The following is a 20377-nucleotide window of genomic DNA, read 5'->3' on the forward strand; positions in this document are numbered from 1 at the left end:
TGAGGAGTGGGCGGGGCCAGAGGAGGACTGAGAGCTCTGGGCTGGGATGCTGCCCGCCATGGGATTCTGACGAGAAACATGTGGTTGAGTGCTGAATGGGAGGGAGAAGGAGGGAGGAGGGGAGAGAGGAGAGGAAGGGAGAGGAGAGGAGGGGAGGGGAGGGGAGGGGAGGGGAGGGGAGGGAGGAAAGGAGGGGAGAGAAGGGAGAGGAGGGGAGGAGAGGAGGGGAGGAAAGGAGGGGGAGAGAAGGGGAGAGGACGGGAGGAGAGGATGGGAGAGGAAGGGAGGGGAGGAGAGGAGGATAAAGGAGAAGGGAGAGGGAGAGGAGGGGGAGGGGAGGAAAAAGGAGAGAGGAGAGGAGGGGAGAGAACCACGCAGCCCACAATCTAAGGAGAGACTATTTCAGGCTCAGGTGCAATCCGTCACTTAGTTTGGGAAGGTCCCGACAATTGTGTAATCGGTAAGAGGAAGCACACACGCAAAAGACTCTGGCACGTTCCTCCAACAAATATGAACAATCAACTCAAGCAATTTTCAAGCCGTTTACACAATATAACCACACAAAAAACGATAGCAGATTGCAAATAAATAGGATAGTTGTCTGCCTCTATCTAATAGGACTGCTCTGTTAAAGGTAACATTGCCACTATAGCTTTTACTGATCCCGTCTAATCAGAAAGGGGACAGGGCAGACTGTTTGACATCAGTCATATATGAGCTGAGCTTGGATCTGATCGGACCAAAAAATGTCACATTTCTGGGTCAGGTCCCCCTGGAGGTTCTGACCACCCCACAGTGGTGTCAGAGACCTCCACCTCGAACTCTGATTGGCCCCGCGTTTGCCGTCTCTGGACTCTCCGAGCTGATTGGTTCTTGGCCAGTTCGACCCGTCTGCACAATGAGCAGGATTTGTCAGCCGGGACTGGGCCAAGAGCGGACAGCCAGCTGTGTTCCGTCAACAGTTCCAAAATTCCATTACTTTCCCAGAATCCTGGACCGGCCAAGTCATATATTCTGTTGTCATCCGCAAGACTCTAATGAAAACCCTCGAGAAACAAAAAAACGTGTGTGTGTCCGTGTGTGTGTCCGTGTGTGTCCGTGTGTGTGTCCGTGTGTGTGTCCGTGTGTGTGTCCGTGTGTGTGTCCGTGTGTGTGTCCGTGTGTGTGTCCGTGTGTGTCCGTGTGTGTGTCCGTGTGTGTGTCCGTGTGTGTCCGTGTGTGTCCGTGTGTGTGTCCGTACATGTGCATGCATGTTTGAGTGTGTGTTAGTGTGTACTTTAGAGGATGAATACATGTGTGGTTCAGGGGTGGTGTCTTTGATAGAAATAGATACTTTAAAAAAAGAAATCTTATAATTGTATATCAATAATAAACATTCATTTAGCCTGTTTTCTTCTATCCTGTCAGTGGTATGTTGAAAGGCAAAGTTTGACTTATTGAATTAGCCAGTTCCCTGTACAAACCACTAATGATAGGATATAGTCTGTACAGCCTTGAAATGAGGAGGCCTCAGCACTGTGAATCACTGACAAGTTGAGTCCCAATACAAACAACAACCTCAGTGACACTTTCTCCAAACTGTTTCAACATCTATGGTTCTATTCTCATACCAGTTGTCCACATCTTTCTTCTTATTTCATTAGTAAGTTGTCAAGTCCAGGTTACCTGTTGATAGGTCCAGGTTAAATATATATCAATATTATCAATATCAGTAAAAAAAAAAAAGAATCTCTCTGATATGTCTATCATATATAATATGTCTTCTTGGGACTTCAATGTTTATTTTTATTTAGTTCCTCCAACCAAAGGCAAGATGTTGCTTGCCAGGAAATAAGAATAAAAATCAGCTAAATGAATGTAAAATCCTTTTTAAAGAGTTTTCCATAGCATATAATGTAGCCGACGCCTTTGATAGGACACAGAGTTATTTTCGCAAATGAAAGTGTCAGGTTCTAATGTGACTTATAAATCACTTCTCGTTTTCTTTCCCTCATTTTGCCCCCAAAGTCTTTTAAGAACGGCTTGATTGCCCGCAGCTCCGGCCTCTACCGGGGATGGCCCAAGTCAACACATCCCCTCCTGATTCATAAAATACAGATATAAAGTTTGTGGCAGATTTATAAAAAACGGATTACTGAAAATGAAATTGAAAGCACAGCCTCGCACTTGACACAGTCTGCTATAGCTCCTCTGCTTGTGACTTTGTCTGCTCCACTGCACTTCAAACAGTCAGCAACAGCTACAATGCACTGTACTTGACACAATCTGTTACGCTGCACTTTATACAGAGGGTTACAGCTATACCGCACATAATATAGTCTTTTACAGTAACAAAGCACTTTATATTACATTATACTGTACATATACATTATGCTGTATTAATAGTATGCGTTACTATAGAACCCCAAGCCGAGTGCCATATAGTTCCATTATATTTGAGAGAAGGCAGTCAACTCTGGGCCGATCTAGATGGATGAATAGCACTACAGGTAAGAGGGAAAATATGTATTTTTTCTTTCGATTTTTTCCCCCCTGTCCCTTTAAGTATATGTTGATTATAGTCTATTTATTGAGATCTTATCATTATTACTTTTACAATCATGAATCACACAACACCTTTATGACAGGCTAGGGGACAAACATGTGGCCCCAAGACTTCTATACGCCCTCTCAAGTCCCACTCTCCATCTGGGTGAGAAGTTTGAAGTCTAAGATGGGGGCCTTTGCTCCTTCTATTTAAGCTATAGAACTGCTCCTCTATAGAATGTAGCCTTAAACATGCCCCTCTTCTTTCCTAAGGGGCCTTTCCTTTCAATGTTTCCTTTCCTTTCTATTGAATAGTATACACCATACTGGGCATTGGCTAAAAGCCACTTTACATAATTAAGGACCTGAGTCTAGCTTCTTGTGTAGACCTTTCCATTTGTATGTGGTCGCAGTACGTTAAAGGGAGAATGAATCATTCTGGAAGTGTTTTTTGTTGTTGTGAGTGTCAGCACTAAAGAGGTCAGCTGTTGGAGAGTGAAAGAGGAGTGACGGAGACACACACATGCACACACAAACACACAGTGAAGTGCATGAATTAACACACCCGCGTGCACGCACACTCTTTCTCTCTCTTTTTCACTCAGTCATGGTGAGACAACTGACCTCGGAATACTGTATGAGTTCTCTCAAAATAAAAACCAACAAGAGTAGGGAGAAACCAGCACAGGGTCATCCAAATCTCAACCCTCTTTCACCCAGCACATTGCTTCAATTAAAAACCTCACTGAGACCAACAAATACATAAGCCCACAAACAGAACAGTGATGCCGCCACAAGAGCAAAAGGCACTTTGCAACCTAAACTGAACCTTATTCACATCAATTTGCGGTTCTGCGCTTGTGCATTTTTGAACAACGTTCAACACGAGCACAGACATCACGAGGGCAGCGTCATTGTTTACCATTTGACTTGGACAACAGGGGCTTTGCTCTTCAAACATTCTTTTTTTCCTCTCTGGGCATTCGAAGAGATCAAGTATAGCTGTTTCATCCTAGACCACACAGTCACTGGGGCTTGTTAGACTCCCTACTGGGAGAAGAGCTATTTTCCAGACGTTGCTAAGTACTTACACTTATCTGTTTCCACAGCCTTTAGGTTGACAACCCAACCGTGGTCAGAGCCGCACTCTGAAACATTGTTTCTGAGGGCAACGATTTGTTCTGTTCGAGAGGAAGAATTGATATCTTTAATTGTCAGCGGAAAGAGATGGGGATGGAATGTTGATGGGCAATGATAAATGATGAATTATCAGCATTCACGGCCTCAACATTAGTACATGGATCTCAAAATCCACTGAGAGCTGCAGCAACAACAAAACTGTCACCACAGAGCTATACAAGTCATCTCACTTTGATCTGGAAATCAAACAGAACACAAACAAGATTCCTCGAAATTAGCTCTATCTTTCATTACTGGCTTAGTGTCCTGGTTGAGAAGGGTGGGGGGGGGGGGGGGGGGGGACTCTTACTGTGTCACACATGGGCACTCACGCATACACACACATCTCCCATTTGAGATTGTCACTGTATTGTTTGGTGTTGTGATGCCGCTGTGTATCTTCCCATATTCACCTTTCAGCTCATCCACACTCTTCAAAACAGTTGGCATTGGAGCTTCTGTGGCATGTCCATTCAGTTCCCTCCCGCTTTCCTAAATCAACCCTGCTGTTTCTCCAACCCCTCTTATCCTGCGGCTAGTCTGTCAAACCCTCGTTCCCATAGCAATTAGTGGGAGTCTTGGCCAATTACCAGCGGACGTTGAATGTGGACCTAACTGCAGATGAAAATAAAGGCTGCATTGGAAACAAAGAGCTACACCAAGGGACCAATGGGCACAGGTGATTTGTGTGATGGTTTGAGAGTCCAGGGACAGTATGTTTATAAAACTGTTGAGTAGACATAATGGAGGCATGTTGTTGGTTTATAGAGGGTTATGACCCTGTTGGGGTGGCTGTGCTGAAGGACACATCTACATACTCAGTTGAATAGGAGCCCAAATAAAACTAATAATAAACTACCAACATACACTGTGGTATTTAAAGGCATAGCATTTTCCTAAATTACTACTGGCAAATGTTGAAAGAATAAAGTTTTGGTGATAGTGTGGATGTGTTAAAGGGTCTTTTCACAATTGGACAATTAGATATTGCATAATTGGAGTCGAGTGACGCAGGCTTCAGTCATGAGAATTGATTTGTCGCGGATCGGACTTAAAGAAGCAGTAGGGCGACAGTACCTGTTGAATACTTGTCTAGCCCAGGAACAGGATTGGGAATCATTCTGTTCTGTGCGTCTGTGACGCACACCCTCAGGAATGCAGTTCTCTTCCTTTAGCCGTGCGCTCCAATTTCCTCTTGGTCGCTTTACTTCACTCAAACGCTCCAGGAACTGTCGTTTGAGGAATCTGGAAAACACCATTGGGGAATGAAAGGAATTTCTGCTTTTCATTTCGTTTTTTCCATCTCCACTTTCTTTTGGACGCCCCTACATAGCCGGGCTCTTGAAATGTGTCAGTTTTCTGAACGAAACCCAACAATAACAACAGTTCATAAACAATGAGGTTTGTTGATTGGGGGCTGAGAGGAAGGATGACTGTTATTGGCCGGGCGGTTGGTTCTGCTGGCAGCTGACCTTGACTGAAAGTTTTAAGTGTACTACTTGTGGGCTAGTTTCGTTTTAAGGGCAGCTCTGAAATGCACCATCTCTGTGGGGATGTAATAAAATATTAAACTGTTCTCCTAACTTATTTCCTTTTGTTCTTTTGGTTCCAAGGGGATGGTGTTGTTATGGACTGTGAATGTGATAGCACGGGAGAGAGCTTGTGGCAATGTTTGCTTTGGACTTTGCCGATTTGCACCCACAGAAGGATACTCCAGTTTTACCCATCCAGTCAACAACTACAAGCATATGGAAAGACTGTAAATTGCATCAAATATCCTGTTATTTGAAAACAGAAAACAATCCGTTGTGCTGGTGCTAAATAGAGAGGTGTAGGTGAACCAAACAGATCTGAAATACAAAAGAAAATGTCCAATCAACAAAAACTCAAAACATATTAAAGTACAAAATTAAATAGATAGATACAAACTTTATTGCCACACAACAATGTTGGTGGTAGTCTTTTGTCATTGGTAGCTCAGTCCAGTAAGGAGGGGGGGATGGGGATAGGAAGAAAACAATATATCCTGTGGGTTTCTGGTAATACGGAATAGATAAACTATCTTTTCTGGTTTCATCAACTCTAATGGTCCTTTTCCACTACATCATGGTAAGCTACTGGCTCAGCTCTACTAGCCTTTTTTGGTTTTCCATCTGGCGAATCTCGTACCTATCTTCTCAATATTTTCTTTTCTTCATGTTTTCGAATCTGGCACAAAATAATAGCCTTTTCATTGTTATTTTGTCTGTGATGCATAATTTGCTTGTATTTTTCTTTTTTTACTGTGTGTGTGTGTGTGTGTGTGTCATACTTGTGCCCCCTGAAAATGCCAATACTCTGTTCAATAATATTTTCCTTTATTTTTAACAAATAAATAACGGGACGCCATCTTTAAACAGCTTTGATTCTTGGTCTGGCCTACTTAATAATAGGCATGGTTTATAGCTGCCGCAATTTCTATTCTATTAAATGGCCGCCTGCAAAATAGTAGGGTCTAGCCGGTGGAAAAGAGCCATACGCCTGGTAGCTGTCCCTGTGGTTCCGGTTAGGTCTACTCTTTAGCAAAGAGTGCCACCGTGAGGACATAAAGGGAATTGCCCTTCATGACAATCGCATCATATTAGCGGAAGCAGGCGCTGCATTATGATAAAACATTGGAGTCCACACTGGCAAGGCCTTTAAACTTTATTCATAGGATAAAGTACGCATGCATAAACATGAAAGCAGTTATAAATGCACTCATTCTCTGTCTTTTATTCAAATACACATTACGCACAGACTTGACGTTCAATATAATCTTCATTCAATTTTTTTAAATCGGGATAATAGTCCTCTGCATCCAATCAGTAGGATCATTTCCCTGTCGGCTTGTAGGGGTCAGACCACACCTTCACACCTAGGTCAACAGGGAAAATATATTCGTTGTTACCTAGACACAAACTGTTATAGCGTTATAGGCCTAACTTTTAAACTAGAGATGGGTTTCAGTAAACTTACCCACTGGTTGGATATCTGCTTGATTGATTCCTGCTCGGTTTACCCTCTGAACTTGTTCTGCCGAAACAAAATAGTATTTTTACATCATGGAAGCAGAACTTGTATAGCCTACTGCACTCTTAACACTGCATCCAATACGAAAAACCTGCACAACTATGATTGTAGGCTATTACTTAAGTTTCATTCTGAACGTATCAACCTACTGTAGTCAGCTGAGTGCGTGAGAGGATGAAAAAATATCGGATAAAATGCAGCGGCAATGGCCGTTATAAATCCTCCAAATATTAACGTTATTCTTCTGTTTCTTGACATGTTTACTACTCATTCACCTACAAATAGTGTTCTTCTTCGATTTGATGGCGGGTGGCATATAGGTGAACACCGCCACCAACTGTACCGGAGTGTGTAACACACCAGCTGACGACGTCAGTTGTCACCGCACATTGACATTTCATACTGTGAATAACAAAAAAAAGGATACCGTGAATAACGTTGACCCGATGTCTTATCCTAGGGACCTGTGCCCAGGGGCGGTTCTGGGGCGGCGGCAGGAGGGTGCCCTATATGTAGAGTCTGAATAATTATAAACATGGCATTTTGCCTGTTAATGTGTGAAGTGAAGAAAACTATTTGACAACACTAAAGTTTAATGTAACTAGCCCATTTAACAGTACAACTGGCCCCAGCTACAACCGGCCCTGCGTTGTTTTGTTATTTTCAATCCATATTGACACACGCAAAATAGAGAGACAGAGAGAGAGCTCCAGTGTATAAAACATGTCAATGCAAACAAGGGCCCGATGTATCTGTTGAAAAAGACAAACACACCTGTCCAAGAAACCATCCACAACCCTCTCCCACCCAAATTACTTTCAGTACAGTTTTTTCCGTTTTAAGTTATGTCCACAGGGATCGTTATCTTGTTCCCCGATCATTGACAAATGCCATCCTTTGTCTTTTGTTTTAGAAATGCATTGTTAATGATTGATACAATTAAGATTGACTTCATTGAACAAATTAATGAATATTACTTGAATGAATTTCATAGGAATATGAAATTGCTTTTGTTATTTACAAGCCTCAATCATTGTTTTGCGGTAGGTAGCAAACAATGTCTAACTATTTAATTACATCACACATATTTGTAGTACATTAAGCCCAGACCTAAAGTTGTGGTGGACATTATAGTAGCTAAAATGAGCCATGATCATCATTTTCATGACTGTACTGTACTGTTGCAGTACAACTACATAAACAATCTAGTACATTTACTGTTAGAGTAAGGTGATCCATTTTTAACATGTGTAGCTGTAGTATACAGGATAGTTGTGGTGGAATATCAGGAGACAAATATTTGTAGTTTTTAGTCAACAGAAGTCTCCTCTCTCATCTGTGTCTCTCTTTCACTTTGTCTTTCTGTCACACACATCATGAATGGACACTATTTTGCTGAGAAATCTGGAATATTATACAAACAACTGGACTCAGTGCTTGAGTTACAGATCCAAACAGAATATGAATATCCGATTTCCACATGTCTATTCTTTGGAGTAATGTTACGGAGTGTGGAGTAACGTCCAACGGGTCTGGCCACAGAGCAGTAACTGACTGTTCTGAGGGTCCGGCTGAGGTAGGATTGTGTCGTCTTGTCAAACAATACAGCCATCCTAGCAGTGTCGTGATACAAGTAATCCACTAGATGGGGCTCTAAGAGGAGAGTGTCACTGGTTCCTGTAGTCCTCTGCTGTACTACAATCAGTAGTGTGAGGACCCAGTGTTAGAGGTCTGACTTGCCTGATTCAGGTGCCATTATTGAGGCTTAGACAGAGTGGCTGATGGCCCTTACTTATTTAAACACGTTTTTTCAGAGGCTATCCTGGACAGGTATGGATAACTACAAGAGGAAAGTAATGATTGTAATAATAAAGGTAATAATTGTAGGAGGTGTGAAGTGGAGAAGTGTAGGAAAAAACGGTTGTGTTTGGATTACTACAAAATGTGGGACACCTTTGAAATGTTAGAACTGGAGGATATGTTAATTTAGTTAATCTGTGTGATCTAGCTCACCTTAGTGAAACCTGAGGTAAAAGCCTGTCCTAAGGGGGATTTATCAGTATATATCGATATTTATTCTATGTATTGGTTTGTTTTGTACTGTAAAAAACACTCGTCTGAAAATGGGAACCCAAGCCTAATAAACAATTATTTGACTTGTTTAGATGGATCTCCCCTCTGCTTCTATAGTTCCTACATTCAAAAGAAAGACTCCACCCAGTGACTTCCTGTCTATCCAGGGCATCAAAAAACACAATAAAGGATACCTTTTTTATCTGCCTGACTTTCTTCCTATGCTTTGTTGTTTCAGTGTATTGGTTATCCAGACAGGCTACCTGTAGTGAACATGTCTGTCATTTCTAAGTGTCACTTAGAAATGACAGTCACTGTCACTTTCACAGATTTTGCAACTATTCATAAGCTACATAAAGAGACTTTGGTGAATTTAGTTTAGAAGATGAATGAAATTAAGTGGTGACAGTGAATACAGTAATGTATAAAAAGAGAAAGACATGGATTCTTTGTGGTTAACACCTTTCTATGCAAGCAACATTTTGTTGCAGAATGCATGTCAAATGTCATTCTCACACCGAGAGAGCGAGAGATGGCGAGAGAGAAAGAGATTGAGAGAGAGCTTGAGAGAGAGTGAGAGACAGAGAGAGCGAGAGAGAGCGAGAGAGTGGGCACCATAGCCCCCTAAAGGCTAAGTAACACAACTCATCCTTAAATCAGTCTAGAAACATGAAGCACGTAGTGGGCTGCCTGTTCTTCTCTCTCTGTTCTCTATCATCTTGGGGTGAGTTCAACTTCTGCATTTAATCTCATCGTAACTTTGGTGATCTTGTTAGTATTATGATTGTAGTATAGGGATTCCAAACCCAACTGAGGCAATATAAATTGTATTGTAATTCTTGCAACACACACCAAACTCAGATCATGAATGCTGTGTTGCGTAAGTACAGTAACCCTTATTCTAACTTCAATGGATGATTTGTCACTACAAGGTTCTGTTGTTCTCTTTACCTTCAGCAGGTATCCATGACTTGGTGGTGACCCAGTCTCCTCGTGAAGTGACAGTAAAGGAGGGAAACACTGTTCACATCCACTGCTGCTGGAATCTGGACTCAGAGAGAGCAACAGTTGTCTGGAAAAAGAGCAAAACTACTATTAATTCTACATCTTCCTCTATACATGAATCAATCATCACCAGGCAAGGTCAAGAACAAGCTCAGCACCATGCAGCTTGTAATATCTCAAATCTGATCCTCTCAAACGTCACTGTAAACGACTCTGGTTTATACATCTGTCAAGTAAACATAGATATACCAATGCTTCTTCAATCAGAAGGGAATGGAACCAACATAACAGTTACAACCATCAAACAAGTTAACATGACAAATGGTAAGCATTAAATCAATTGCACATTTTAGGTCTATACACACAAGCCTATGGGGGTGAGCAAGGAACCGCAAATGCATCCTGTGTGATACAGGATACTAGGTCAGGCTAAGGGGTCCAAGCTATAGGTTGTCCAACGGTTCAGAATGCGGGGCTGTGTGTGAACAAATGTGACGAAGTTAACTGTGCAGAAATGTAAGACATTCAAATTGAGGAGGTTGAGATGGAAGTTCATCAATGTCAAGAATCCTCAATTGGAAAGGCATTTTCATTCAGCCAAATATTCTGGTTTTTAAAACTTGGGAAGTTGACAGCATTGATTGAATGCATATTGTCTAAGAGGAGGAATATGTGGTGATGAGCCATGTCTTAAATGAATAATTATTATTAATTATTATTCATAATGATTAATTAATTAATAATTACAAGTTTCCTATCAGGGACCCCTCACGCCCTACCACTTTACATATATTACAAATTGTGTAATAGAAATAAATCCCGCACTGAGCCAAGGTAATACAGTAGACATGAATGAGTTAACCTTCTTGTGTTGCAAACAACCGGAATATTTATGCAATGGAAGACCTTGCAATCTAAATGGCATATGATCCCACCATCATAACTTTACTGGGCCCTGCAACACAGTGGCTTTTAGATATTTTTACAAGCTGTATGTGTAATTCTGACTCAGACTATAGCAACACATACACACATACCTATAGGTTTGTGAGTTTACATAAAAACATTACTGTTCGTGGCTTTTGTGTATACTCTATTACATGTTGTAGTATATAGAGACTTAGAGAGTAACTTTTATATTATTCACACACATTTATTTTAATACACAGGAAAAGAAGAAGAAGAAATCAACCAATCAAATCTACCGTTTATCATCATTCCTCTGGCTATCCTCTTCTTGGCTCTATTCTGCTTTTTGATTAGAAAACACGGTATGTACTGTGACATTTCTGATATGATGAATATTTAATATGCACATAGGTACTCATAAATAATCACATTAATCTGATTTGTTAACTTTAATTTAACCTGTTAAGTGTTTTCAAGTCAGAAACTAAAACGAACAGTTTTAAATGCAGACACATCTCAGAAATACAACTAGTTTTTTTCCCGCAACTCAAAAACAGCCATCACATGCTTCTCAGTGTTACACAGTACGTAATGTTAGCATGTTCTGGCACTCTAGTTTTACTTCTGCATCGGCTCTGTCTGCCATTTACACTGTTCTCCACAGCCCTCATAAACAAATGTGTTATATTGTACACTACAGTAAATAATTCCATAAAAAAACATTTTCAGTTCTTAATGCTGCTGTTTTAGAACCTTAAATGTTTTGTCCTGAGCTGGATGAAACTGTCGACCTGTGGAGTATAGGCCTTAATGTAATTTAGTCATTACTTTTAGTTGTTTTTACACAAAGACTTCTGAAAAGAACGACTGAAAACAACACCCTGTCACTGCAACATAATCTCAGTCCCCTAATTTGGTGTTGATATAGTTGTTTTATGATGCATGTTTTGTATACTTCTAGTCTTGAATTCGAAGAATACAGCCAGGGTGATATACGAGGCCCCGCACCCTGGGTCAGAGGAGTCTGATGGCCAGAGCACCAATTCCTCCAGGGGATCTACCCAGTGGGTCAGTATGCATATTTAAAGTACTCAGTGCAGAGCTGTGTGTTCACAATTATTATTAAATGTATATGTAATAGAAAAAAATCTGCCCACATAGTAAAGCTCTTGATAGGGATACAAAACTAAGCAGGGGATGATTGTTTTCACTTTAACTTATTTACTGACTCTCTTTCTCTTTTCCCCTCTCAGTGTCAAGTCCAGGTGTACGAATCTTTCGATTACTTTGCTGTCGAAGACAACAAAGGAAAAGGATGAAAGGATGTCTCAGCTCATTTCAACTTTTTTTTATCTCCACTGTACTGTCTGCATACTGTATTTCTATTATTGCTGTAATTATTTGCTTATTTTTTATTGGCCTAAAAATACAAACGTCTGATGAAGACAACTTTGTTTCTTTCACTTCATTTTTTTGTGTGAGAGGATATGAACCTGTGCCTAAACCGGATTGAGCAATAGTTCACCATTACACACTTGTGATGCTCTAGATAAGCTTCTCTGAGTTTGTGCCTTGCATGTGTGTGCGTGTATTTAAGTGTGTGTGTGGGGGGTGGGGGTGGGGCGGGCAAAAACCATTACACACATACATTTAGAGCAATTTATGTACTGGGTACGCGCGTGTGGTACGCACGTGTGATCTATGTCTGCTGGTCCGCCTATATCTGTGTCTCTGTGCATCTGTGTGTGGCATACAGACTACGACCAAATGACAGTTAAACAAGCCTCTTACTCTGTAGCCATGACCCTACTGTCAACAACAGAGGAACACTAGGACAGTCCTGTGTAACAAGACTAAATACACAGGTTTCAGAATAGCCTTTTAGTCTGGTCCAGCCACAACCGTTCCCCAGTATGTTTCCCTGTGTGTGTTTTCCTTTCCCTCTGGGTCCCCTGCTGGTTCCTCTGTGTTCGTGTGGGTCCTGCCTGGATCCTGCATATTATGCATACTGGATCATGCATACTGGATCATGCATAGCCTACTGGATCCTGCATACATGCCGCTCATGGCCCAGCAATACATCTAACCCGGTTTTCCAGCCTTTCATCGTCTACTTAGTTGGCTTTTGATCCCGTTCATTGCAAACACGTGAAAACAGGCTACCTATTTATGTTAGGGGTGTGCTACATGACACGACATAGGTATTTAAGAAATGTAATAGTTTGTCAAAAACTTCATAAACATAAACATATTTTATAAGGGATGGCTGCATATGCTTAGATGCCAGTCAGATTATGGACAAATAACAATTCTCCGACTCATCCAACTGCACCGCAAGTCCACACTGACTTTAAAACTTGCCGTTTACACGAGTTAAGACTTAACGTGATTTGAGCGTAGTCTGCACCCACGTCCAAATTGATAAACGCAGAGTTTTGTGTGGAAATGACCGTACGGCCTGTTTTCTTTCTTACCGTCGTTTCACAAATGAGGACCATTGTGTCCAGGACCAGACCTGCGTGCGTGCCTAAGTTTGTTTTCAAATGTGGGTGAGGCAGCTTTTTGAAATAACTGAAGATGCAGCCATTACATAAGTCATAAGAAAGATGATGAAACCTACACTACGTCGATCTGCTCTACACCGCAACAGTGTCTCCACACGAGTGGAAAGTGTGGTGTGTGCTCAATGATAGGTCAATGACAGGAAATGGAAACATCTGAAATCTTTGACGACTGTATCTGTAGCAGAACTGAGTAACGGCAATAGGGGACAATACAGAGAGACGGGTAGAGCTGTCTTAGAAATAGTTCTCTTGTCTTTGTCTATTTCTCCACTTGATGCCTCGTCCATTAATTGTATATAGCGGATCAAGTTATCCCGTAGCCTACTTCTCAGCTTGAGAAATACAAGGTGTTGCGTGGGAGCCTGATAAATGGTTGAAATGTGTGAGTCTAACGGCGAATGCGTGATCGGAGTGGGCGGATCGATCTAAAGTATCGATACCAACGTTGGTATCAGTATTTTGATCGATACTCGCGTGATGAGATCGATACTTAATTTTCAGTTTCTCTTCTCTACATTCAGTACACAACGGGTTGTGCAAACCCCGCTCCTCTCACTTCGCTCAAGCTCACTTTGCCCCTCCCCTGCTATGCTGCGAGTTGTTGCCGGCGTGCACGTGCAGTAACATGACCCAGCAGCACACTATACTAACTGTATTTTTGACAAAACTCTTTGTCCTGCGTTTTATTATGATCATGATCAACTAATTAAAGGAAAAATCACAAAATCATTCAATGATCATGAAAATTCACATTTGCATGTTGATGCATTCACTTCATAAAGTATGAGGCATTGCTTTTCCCTACACGAAAGTAGATAATCTGTTTTTCTAAGTGAAAAGTATCGGTATTGGTATTGGCAATACTGGCCCTGTATTTCCTTGGTATGGAATCGATACCAAAATTTGCAGTATCGCACACCCCTAAGAGACTTGAGAGCCCTGCTCTAGTGGTGTGTCCTGGATACTGGCAGGAATAGAGACTTTGTGGTAACTGAAAGTGTGATGTTCTGAAAAGGCTTGTAGAACATTTACCAGTCTGATGAGAGTGTGACAATGAAATAGCAAAGACAAGGTGAAGGTCAAGATGCAAGTCTAGATGTCAAGGTCAAAAAAGGACTTTCATTTAAATCAATTTATGAACATATAACAGTCTGTTATACATCAAGCAGTAGACCACTCCTTGGTTATACCTAGTACTTCTCTTTTAAAAGTTCCCAAACACATCCCATGCTTCAACTTAGGCACACTGGTCTGTTATGGCCAAACCAAATAAAAAACTTTGTTTTGAGTCACATTGACTCAACACAAATGGCTCAATGAGTCACATTGGTTTTGAGGGAATTTATTAATCAGACGCACCCACATCACTCTAAAAACACAATGGTGCTTCAGTATATAGACACACATTTCTGATACATTCACAATATGAATTTACAACAATTACATTTCACTTCCACTGCTGTCATGCTACTATTATAAATACTACTGCCCTAGCTTGGGGAATACTTTTCTTATGAGGCGTTGGCAGTGCACCTTAGTGCAGTGCCTGTCGGCGGTAAATGCTTTTGTAGTGACCATTGGCGTCTCACGAGATCCATAGCTCCATCGCTTATTGCAGCTCAAAGGGGTTACATTTATTTCTCTCAAAATCTATCCATGGCTCCATTTCTAAGCGAATCGCTCATGCAAACAGCTCTTCACATGCAACACCGCATTTTAACTTCATACAATGCTCGGCTCTTGAGAAAATCAGACAGAGATTCTTGGATTTATAGGTAGAGCCTAAATTATAAAAAAGAATATTGTCCAAAACTGGGCAGTGGTGCCACATTTGCCATAGGCGTTTCCCATTAATGAGTCTATTGACACAACCGCTAGCCACCCTTAAATCAAACACAGACCCACACACACAGAAGTTAATAGCTTCTTTTTTTCTAAAGCTGAACCAAGGCGGGAACAATAGCATATAAATAGGATTCTTCTCTCTTCTTTCCTGACTCCTCTTATTCTATCCAGCAATCTCAGTTTGAGGGTTTTTCTCAACGTCCTCCTCACATTATCTGCAGCTATAGCCACCATGTCCCAGCTCGAGACAGCCATGGCCATTCTGATGAGGACCTTTGATATGTACGCTGGAGCTGAGGGCAGCAAGGCCACCCTGAGCAAGGGGGAAGTGAAGACCATGTTGGAGAAGGAGCTCCCATCACTCTTGAAGGTAAGACCCAAATCTGTACTCTCTCAGATACAAAAGAACCTCAACTACTTTCTTGCTTGCTTTCATGCTGAATTACAATACAAATTTCATTACACGTCAAATATTATCCCCAAATTAGAGATATGTGTTTTTGAATGTGTTTGTATAGTGTTTTAGTCAAGTAACACGTTTTGATAACCCAGGATGGTCTAACTTTTAAAGGAACATTAACATAAGAGAAAACAGTTGCACAATTATCTTATCCCCAAACCCTGGAATGTGAGAACAAACATAGGGTAACTAACCCTACGGTATAAATACTCTTTCAACTGTCTCTCCAGGGAGCTAAGAACCAGAGTGAGGTGGATAAGCTGATGAAGTCCCTGGACTACAACGGAGACTCTGAGGTGGACTTTAGTGAGTTTGTGGTCCTGGTCGCTGCTTTAACTTGCGCCTGCCACGACCGTTGCGCCAAGAAGTGAAGCTTTCCATCTGTGATTCACTAGCCTCTGACTATGACTTGTTTTCCATCCCCTTCGGTGTTTGTCTATGTCTGCTGTAGTGTGCACACATCTGATGTCAGCAGACAGTTCACAATGTGTTTGCTTTATAAACAAAATATACATTTAAATGACTGTGACTTTTTTTAAATTAAGATTTGCAATGGTGAATATCCTATTATCTCCTATTGAGAACATTTCATTACACTATGCATAGAACTCTGTCATACACGGGTAGCTCATGAAAGAAAATTATACCAGAAGGATACAAAGTCCCTTTAGACCATGTGAAGAGCTTGTCTGTTTCTCAAAGCACGACCAACTAGATAGGTCAGGGGTACAATGTGTCTTGTCTCGATGTGATTTGCACGTGAGCAATACCACTGGCAGACCACAGTTTCTTTTTGCTGATTTCCACCATGTCCTCTTTCAAAGGTAACTAAGCAAGTTTCACAGACAAGGGGATGGAAAAAACTAAGGCGTGCAAGCCACAACAGAGATGTGCGTATGTAGTTAGTGTGGCCAAAGGTTATATTCTGCAGAGGTTTCAGTATCTGCGTCAGTTGAAACTGTTAAATATATCCTTGTGTGTTCATAGTAGCCTTATTGTCAACACTATTCACATTCATACAGTCATCAAGTAATGGACAACACATTAAATGAGATGCCGAGAACATAATTTATTGCAGCTTGCAAGTTCAATACCTTATCCAGACATTGTAAATTGAGACATTTCAAATAAATTATATTCTAACCCCGCTCCCAAGTCTCAAAATTTAAAAAGGTATTTCTATGCCTCTCACTATAAAAACAAGCTTTTAGAAATCATTACAATAAATAGGCCAATCACCAATTTCCCCACAGGGACATAAAAATCATCTATTCTGTTCTACTCTACTATGTGGTATTCAATGACCAGGTTACACATTACATTTAGTCATTTAGCAGACACTCTTATTCAGAGCGACTTACAGTAAGTACAGGGACATTCCCCCCGAGGAAAGTAGGGTGAAGTGCCTTGCCCAAGGACACAGTCATATGGCACGGCCGGGAATCGAAGCAACAACCTTCTGATTAATAGCCCGACTCCCTAATCGCTCAGCCATCTGACCCCGTGAATTACAATACAAATTTAATTACACGTCAAATATTATTCCCAAATTAGAGATATGTGTTTTTGAATGTGTTTGGATAGTGTTTTAGTCAAGTAACACATTTTGATAACCCAGGATGGTCTAACTTTTAAAGGAACATTAACATAAGAGAAAACAGTTACACAATTATCTTATCCCCAAACCCTGGAATGTGAGAACAATGTGACTTTTTTTAAATTAAGATTTGCAATGGTGGATATCCTATTATCTCCTATTGAGAACATTTCATTACACTATGCCCAGAACTCTGTCATACACGGGTAGCTCATGAAAGAAAATTATACCAGAAGGATACAAAGTCCCTTTAGACCATGTGAAGAGCTTGTCTGTTTCTCAAAGCACGACCAGCTAGATAGGCAGGTGCCCAAGGACACAACGTCATTTTTCACAGCCAGGAATCGAACTGGCAACCTTCAGATTACTAGCCCGATTCCCTAACCGCTCAGCCACCTGACTCACATTACTGCTGTTAGAATGTTCTGCAAAACATTGTTCTGAAACGTGCAAGGAGTGTAATTGGATTCCAAGGTTGTTAAGGACACTCTCCCTCACTCTTTCTCTCGCTGCATCTCTCTTCCTCTCTCCCTACCTCTCTTACTACATCTCTCTTTCGTTATCTATGTCTCTCTCTTTGTGAGTGTATCTCTCTCTTTCTCTCTCTCTCTCACTCCCTATCTACCCCACTCTCTCCAGCAGGCATTAGGGGCTTATCTGGGGATTAAGATCCAGAGGGGAGGAGGAGATGATATGGGAGTCAGGAGACACAGGTCGTGGTGGGGGGTAGGGTTAACACACACACGTCCTCTCTCTTTGAGACAAGCATATAAACGTACACACACAGTGTGAGTGGATGCTGAAGTATGCAACCAGGAACTAAGCACTTTTACGCTAAACCTTCTGTGGCTCCAGGTTTAGCATAAAAGTGCTTAGTTCCTGGTGTGAACTGAAATACCTACAGGTCAACGTCTGAACACTGTAGGACTCTGTTGCTGCAAATTGAGTGATTAATTCAATACTTTGAAATGACATTAATGTTTACAAGGCTGTGACTTGCACTGTACATAATTTCACAGAAGTGAAAGTTCTAGTCCTTGGTGGAGTCTATGATTGGAAGGGCTTACACTTTTTTTAGCGTTACATTGATTCTGTTGTGCCAGGCATGTCTTATCAAACACAGATGAGCTTTTGTTATTATTTATTGTTTTAAAGTTAGTGCAAGGTGGTAAATTTGACTCATGTCTAGACCCAACAGTGTCAAATTCTGTCAAACAAAATTCCCTCCCTCCATAGCTCTCTGTTTATCTGTTTCTTCCCCCTCCCCCTCTCTCCATCTCTCTTTGGGATATTGACATTGTGTTATCTCTTTTCAGATGAGCGTCACTGTCCCAGACACATCCCTTTGAAGTATCCACATGCATTTGTGTCGACATCTGTCTGTTTGAACTGATAGGACGACAGTGTTGGGCCTTATCATTAGAGCAGGCTGACCTGAATGCTTCTCTTTCGGCCTGTTAACAAAGGCAAACAAACACAAAAGACAACAACAGCCATTCAAGCCAAACACCACTATCTGTCATTGCATTTGACCTCCCTTTAGCCTAGTAGCAAGGAACAGACAGACTGGAGATATTTGCATTGTGACTACATTCATTCCCTTGTTGACAACAGTCTTTCTGTCAGTGAGCGGTTAGACTGGGTGGAGAATGATGTAATCATGTTCTGTCTTCCTGGTTCTTGCTTCAACGCTGTGTGACATACTCAAACGCACAAGCGTGCGCAGACATACATGCGCTCACACGCACGTATACACAGGAACACACACAAACACACAGACACACTCGTACAGTATGACAGAGGACTTTGTCCTTTACGTTTTATTGCCTCAGCCAGTCCTCAGAAAACCTCTACACACCCAGACAGATTTCCATCTCCATGATGATAACTCACCCTCTTCTCTCCTTCCACCCCGACATATCTAAACTTAGACAAGCCAATTTTACGAGTCTTCCTCTGTCGTCTGGGAACCTCTGCGTTCTATTTTCAAGGTAGGACTCGGATCTAAAGGGCAGTCCAATTCGATCCGAGGCCGTCATCATTATGTCATGTCAACGACATTTGACATGAACGGCTTGTCAAAAGCACCTTGCTTCGTAACGGCTAAAATTCATTCATTAACGTCACTATGACAAACCAAAGAGGCAACTTCTAATGAGACTAGGCGATATATTTGGGGTCTCAGGGGGTGAGGAGCAGGGTCACACAGCTTTCCAAGGTCTGGATTCTTCTTTCTGTACATGCTGAGCAATTTTCTAGACACCAACATTGGAAAGGACATAAAGTAAGAGTCCATTACTAATTCAGGTTGAATATGCTCAAAATTTCTGATATTTGAAATACATAAAGGTTGAGTAATTGAACCTGTCTTGCTTCAAATGTGACAATACTTTAAAATACACAAATATGTATTTAACCTTGGTACCTTGGCTAAGATCTGCAAACAGAGTTCATACGCAATTTGTGCAAGATCAACCCTTGCAGAATAACCATATCAACTAAACCATGAAAGGGATTTTTAGGGACAGTGTTGATTGTGTAGGTATTAAAAACTGTCACAAGGGACCTTTCTTTTCAGATTAAGCTGTCAACCACAGGCTCAGTAAATCACGTGCAAAGGTGACAAGTGAATAAAAAACATGTCTGCATTTCAGTTTACCCAATGGCTGGGGCTCATACTTGATGACCTCACTCATCAAATAGAGCACACTCAATGACCTATAGATGACATACCCTCCACTGCGTCTCCAATTAATTAACCCATTACCTATATGGGAGCAACCAGGTTCAAGACACAGGGGAGTTTGATGGATCTCTATATAGCAGGCTCATGTGAGGATCACATCATGAAAGACTGAGCAGAGTGCCCTAGAACACACGATGGAAGTTCCTCAGGAAAGACTTCTGGTTTCACTTCGTCCCCAGTGTATGTGTGTGTCTGTTTGTGTGTGTTGCTATAGACGTAGCATGACAAGTGGCAGAGACAACAATTTGAGGAATGTGGCAGAGTGAATCATCTGACGATACATGTTGTTATCACATCCTGAACAGCATTCCTCCTTTTCTTTTCCCTTTTTTCTCCTTGTTTTCCCCTCACTGCCGAGGCAACATTTAAAATACAGGCCAGATGCCAGGTAATGGGTGTGTTGCGCAACCCATTGCACAACA

At 41.4% G+C, this 20377-nt stretch overlaps 2 protein-coding genes and 1 long non-coding RNA gene across 3 annotated transcripts; 2 read left to right on the plus strand and 1 right to left on the minus strand.

Annotated features, from left to right (window-relative positions):
* Positions 1-6382: 6382 nt before the first annotated feature.
* Positions 6383-7050, minus strand: smim20 (small integral membrane protein 20). Its single transcript, XM_067261784.1, has 3 exons — positions 6906-7050; positions 6703-6759; positions 6383-6601 (listed from the first exon to the last, which is right to left on the minus strand). Exons 1-3 carry the CDS (start codon positions 7012-7014, stop codon positions 6558-6560), a joined length of 210 nt encoding a protein of 69 aa, XP_067117885.1. The 5' UTR covers positions 7015-7050; the 3' UTR covers positions 6383-6557.
* Positions 7051-9492: 2442 nt separating this feature from the next.
* Positions 9493-12158, plus strand: LOC136967851 (uncharacterized). Its single transcript, XR_010879533.1, has 5 exons — positions 9493-9553; positions 9790-10158; positions 11004-11105; positions 11705-11811; positions 11997-12158. It is a non-coding gene; the product is annotated as an uncharacterized lncRNA (long non-coding RNA).
* A 3161-nt stretch (positions 12159-15319) lies between these two features.
* LOC136967595 (protein S100-P-like) lies at positions 15320-16132 on the plus strand. Its single transcript, XM_067261441.1, has 2 exons — positions 15320-15522; positions 15843-16132. Exons 1-2 carry the CDS (start codon positions 15385-15387, stop codon positions 15981-15983), a joined length of 279 nt encoding a protein of 92 aa, XP_067117542.1. The 5' UTR covers positions 15320-15384; the 3' UTR covers positions 15984-16132.
* Positions 16133-20377: the final 4245 nt, after the last annotated feature.

The sequence above is a fragment of the Osmerus mordax genome, chromosome 23 (genome assembly GCF_038355195.1).
Source record: "Osmerus mordax isolate fOsmMor3 chromosome 23, fOsmMor3.pri, whole genome shotgun sequence".
NCBI classification, from domain to species: domain Eukaryota; kingdom Metazoa; phylum Chordata; class Actinopteri; order Osmeriformes; family Osmeridae; genus Osmerus; species Osmerus mordax.

Coding starts and splice junctions, on each gene's coding strand:
- smim20 (XM_067261784.1), bottom strand. CDS start 7,014: ATGTCAAGAAACAGAAGAATAACGTTAATATTTGGAGGATTTATAACG. Junction 6,760..6,905: donor CACGCACTCAGCTGACTACA/GTAGGTTGATAC, acceptor TTGTTTCGGCAG/AACAAGTTCAGAGGGTAAAC. Junction 6,602..6,702: donor AGCAGATATCCAACCAGTGG/GTAAGTTTACTG, acceptor CTGTTGACCTAG/GTGTGAAGGTGTGGTCTGAC.
- LOC136967595 (XM_067261441.1), top strand. CDS start 15,385: ATGTCCCAGCTCGAGACAGCCATGGCCATTCTGATGAGGACCTTTGAT. Junction 15,523..15,842: donor AGCTCCCATCACTCTTGAAG/GTAAGACCCAAA, acceptor CTGTCTCTCCAG/GGAGCTAAGAACCAGAGTGA.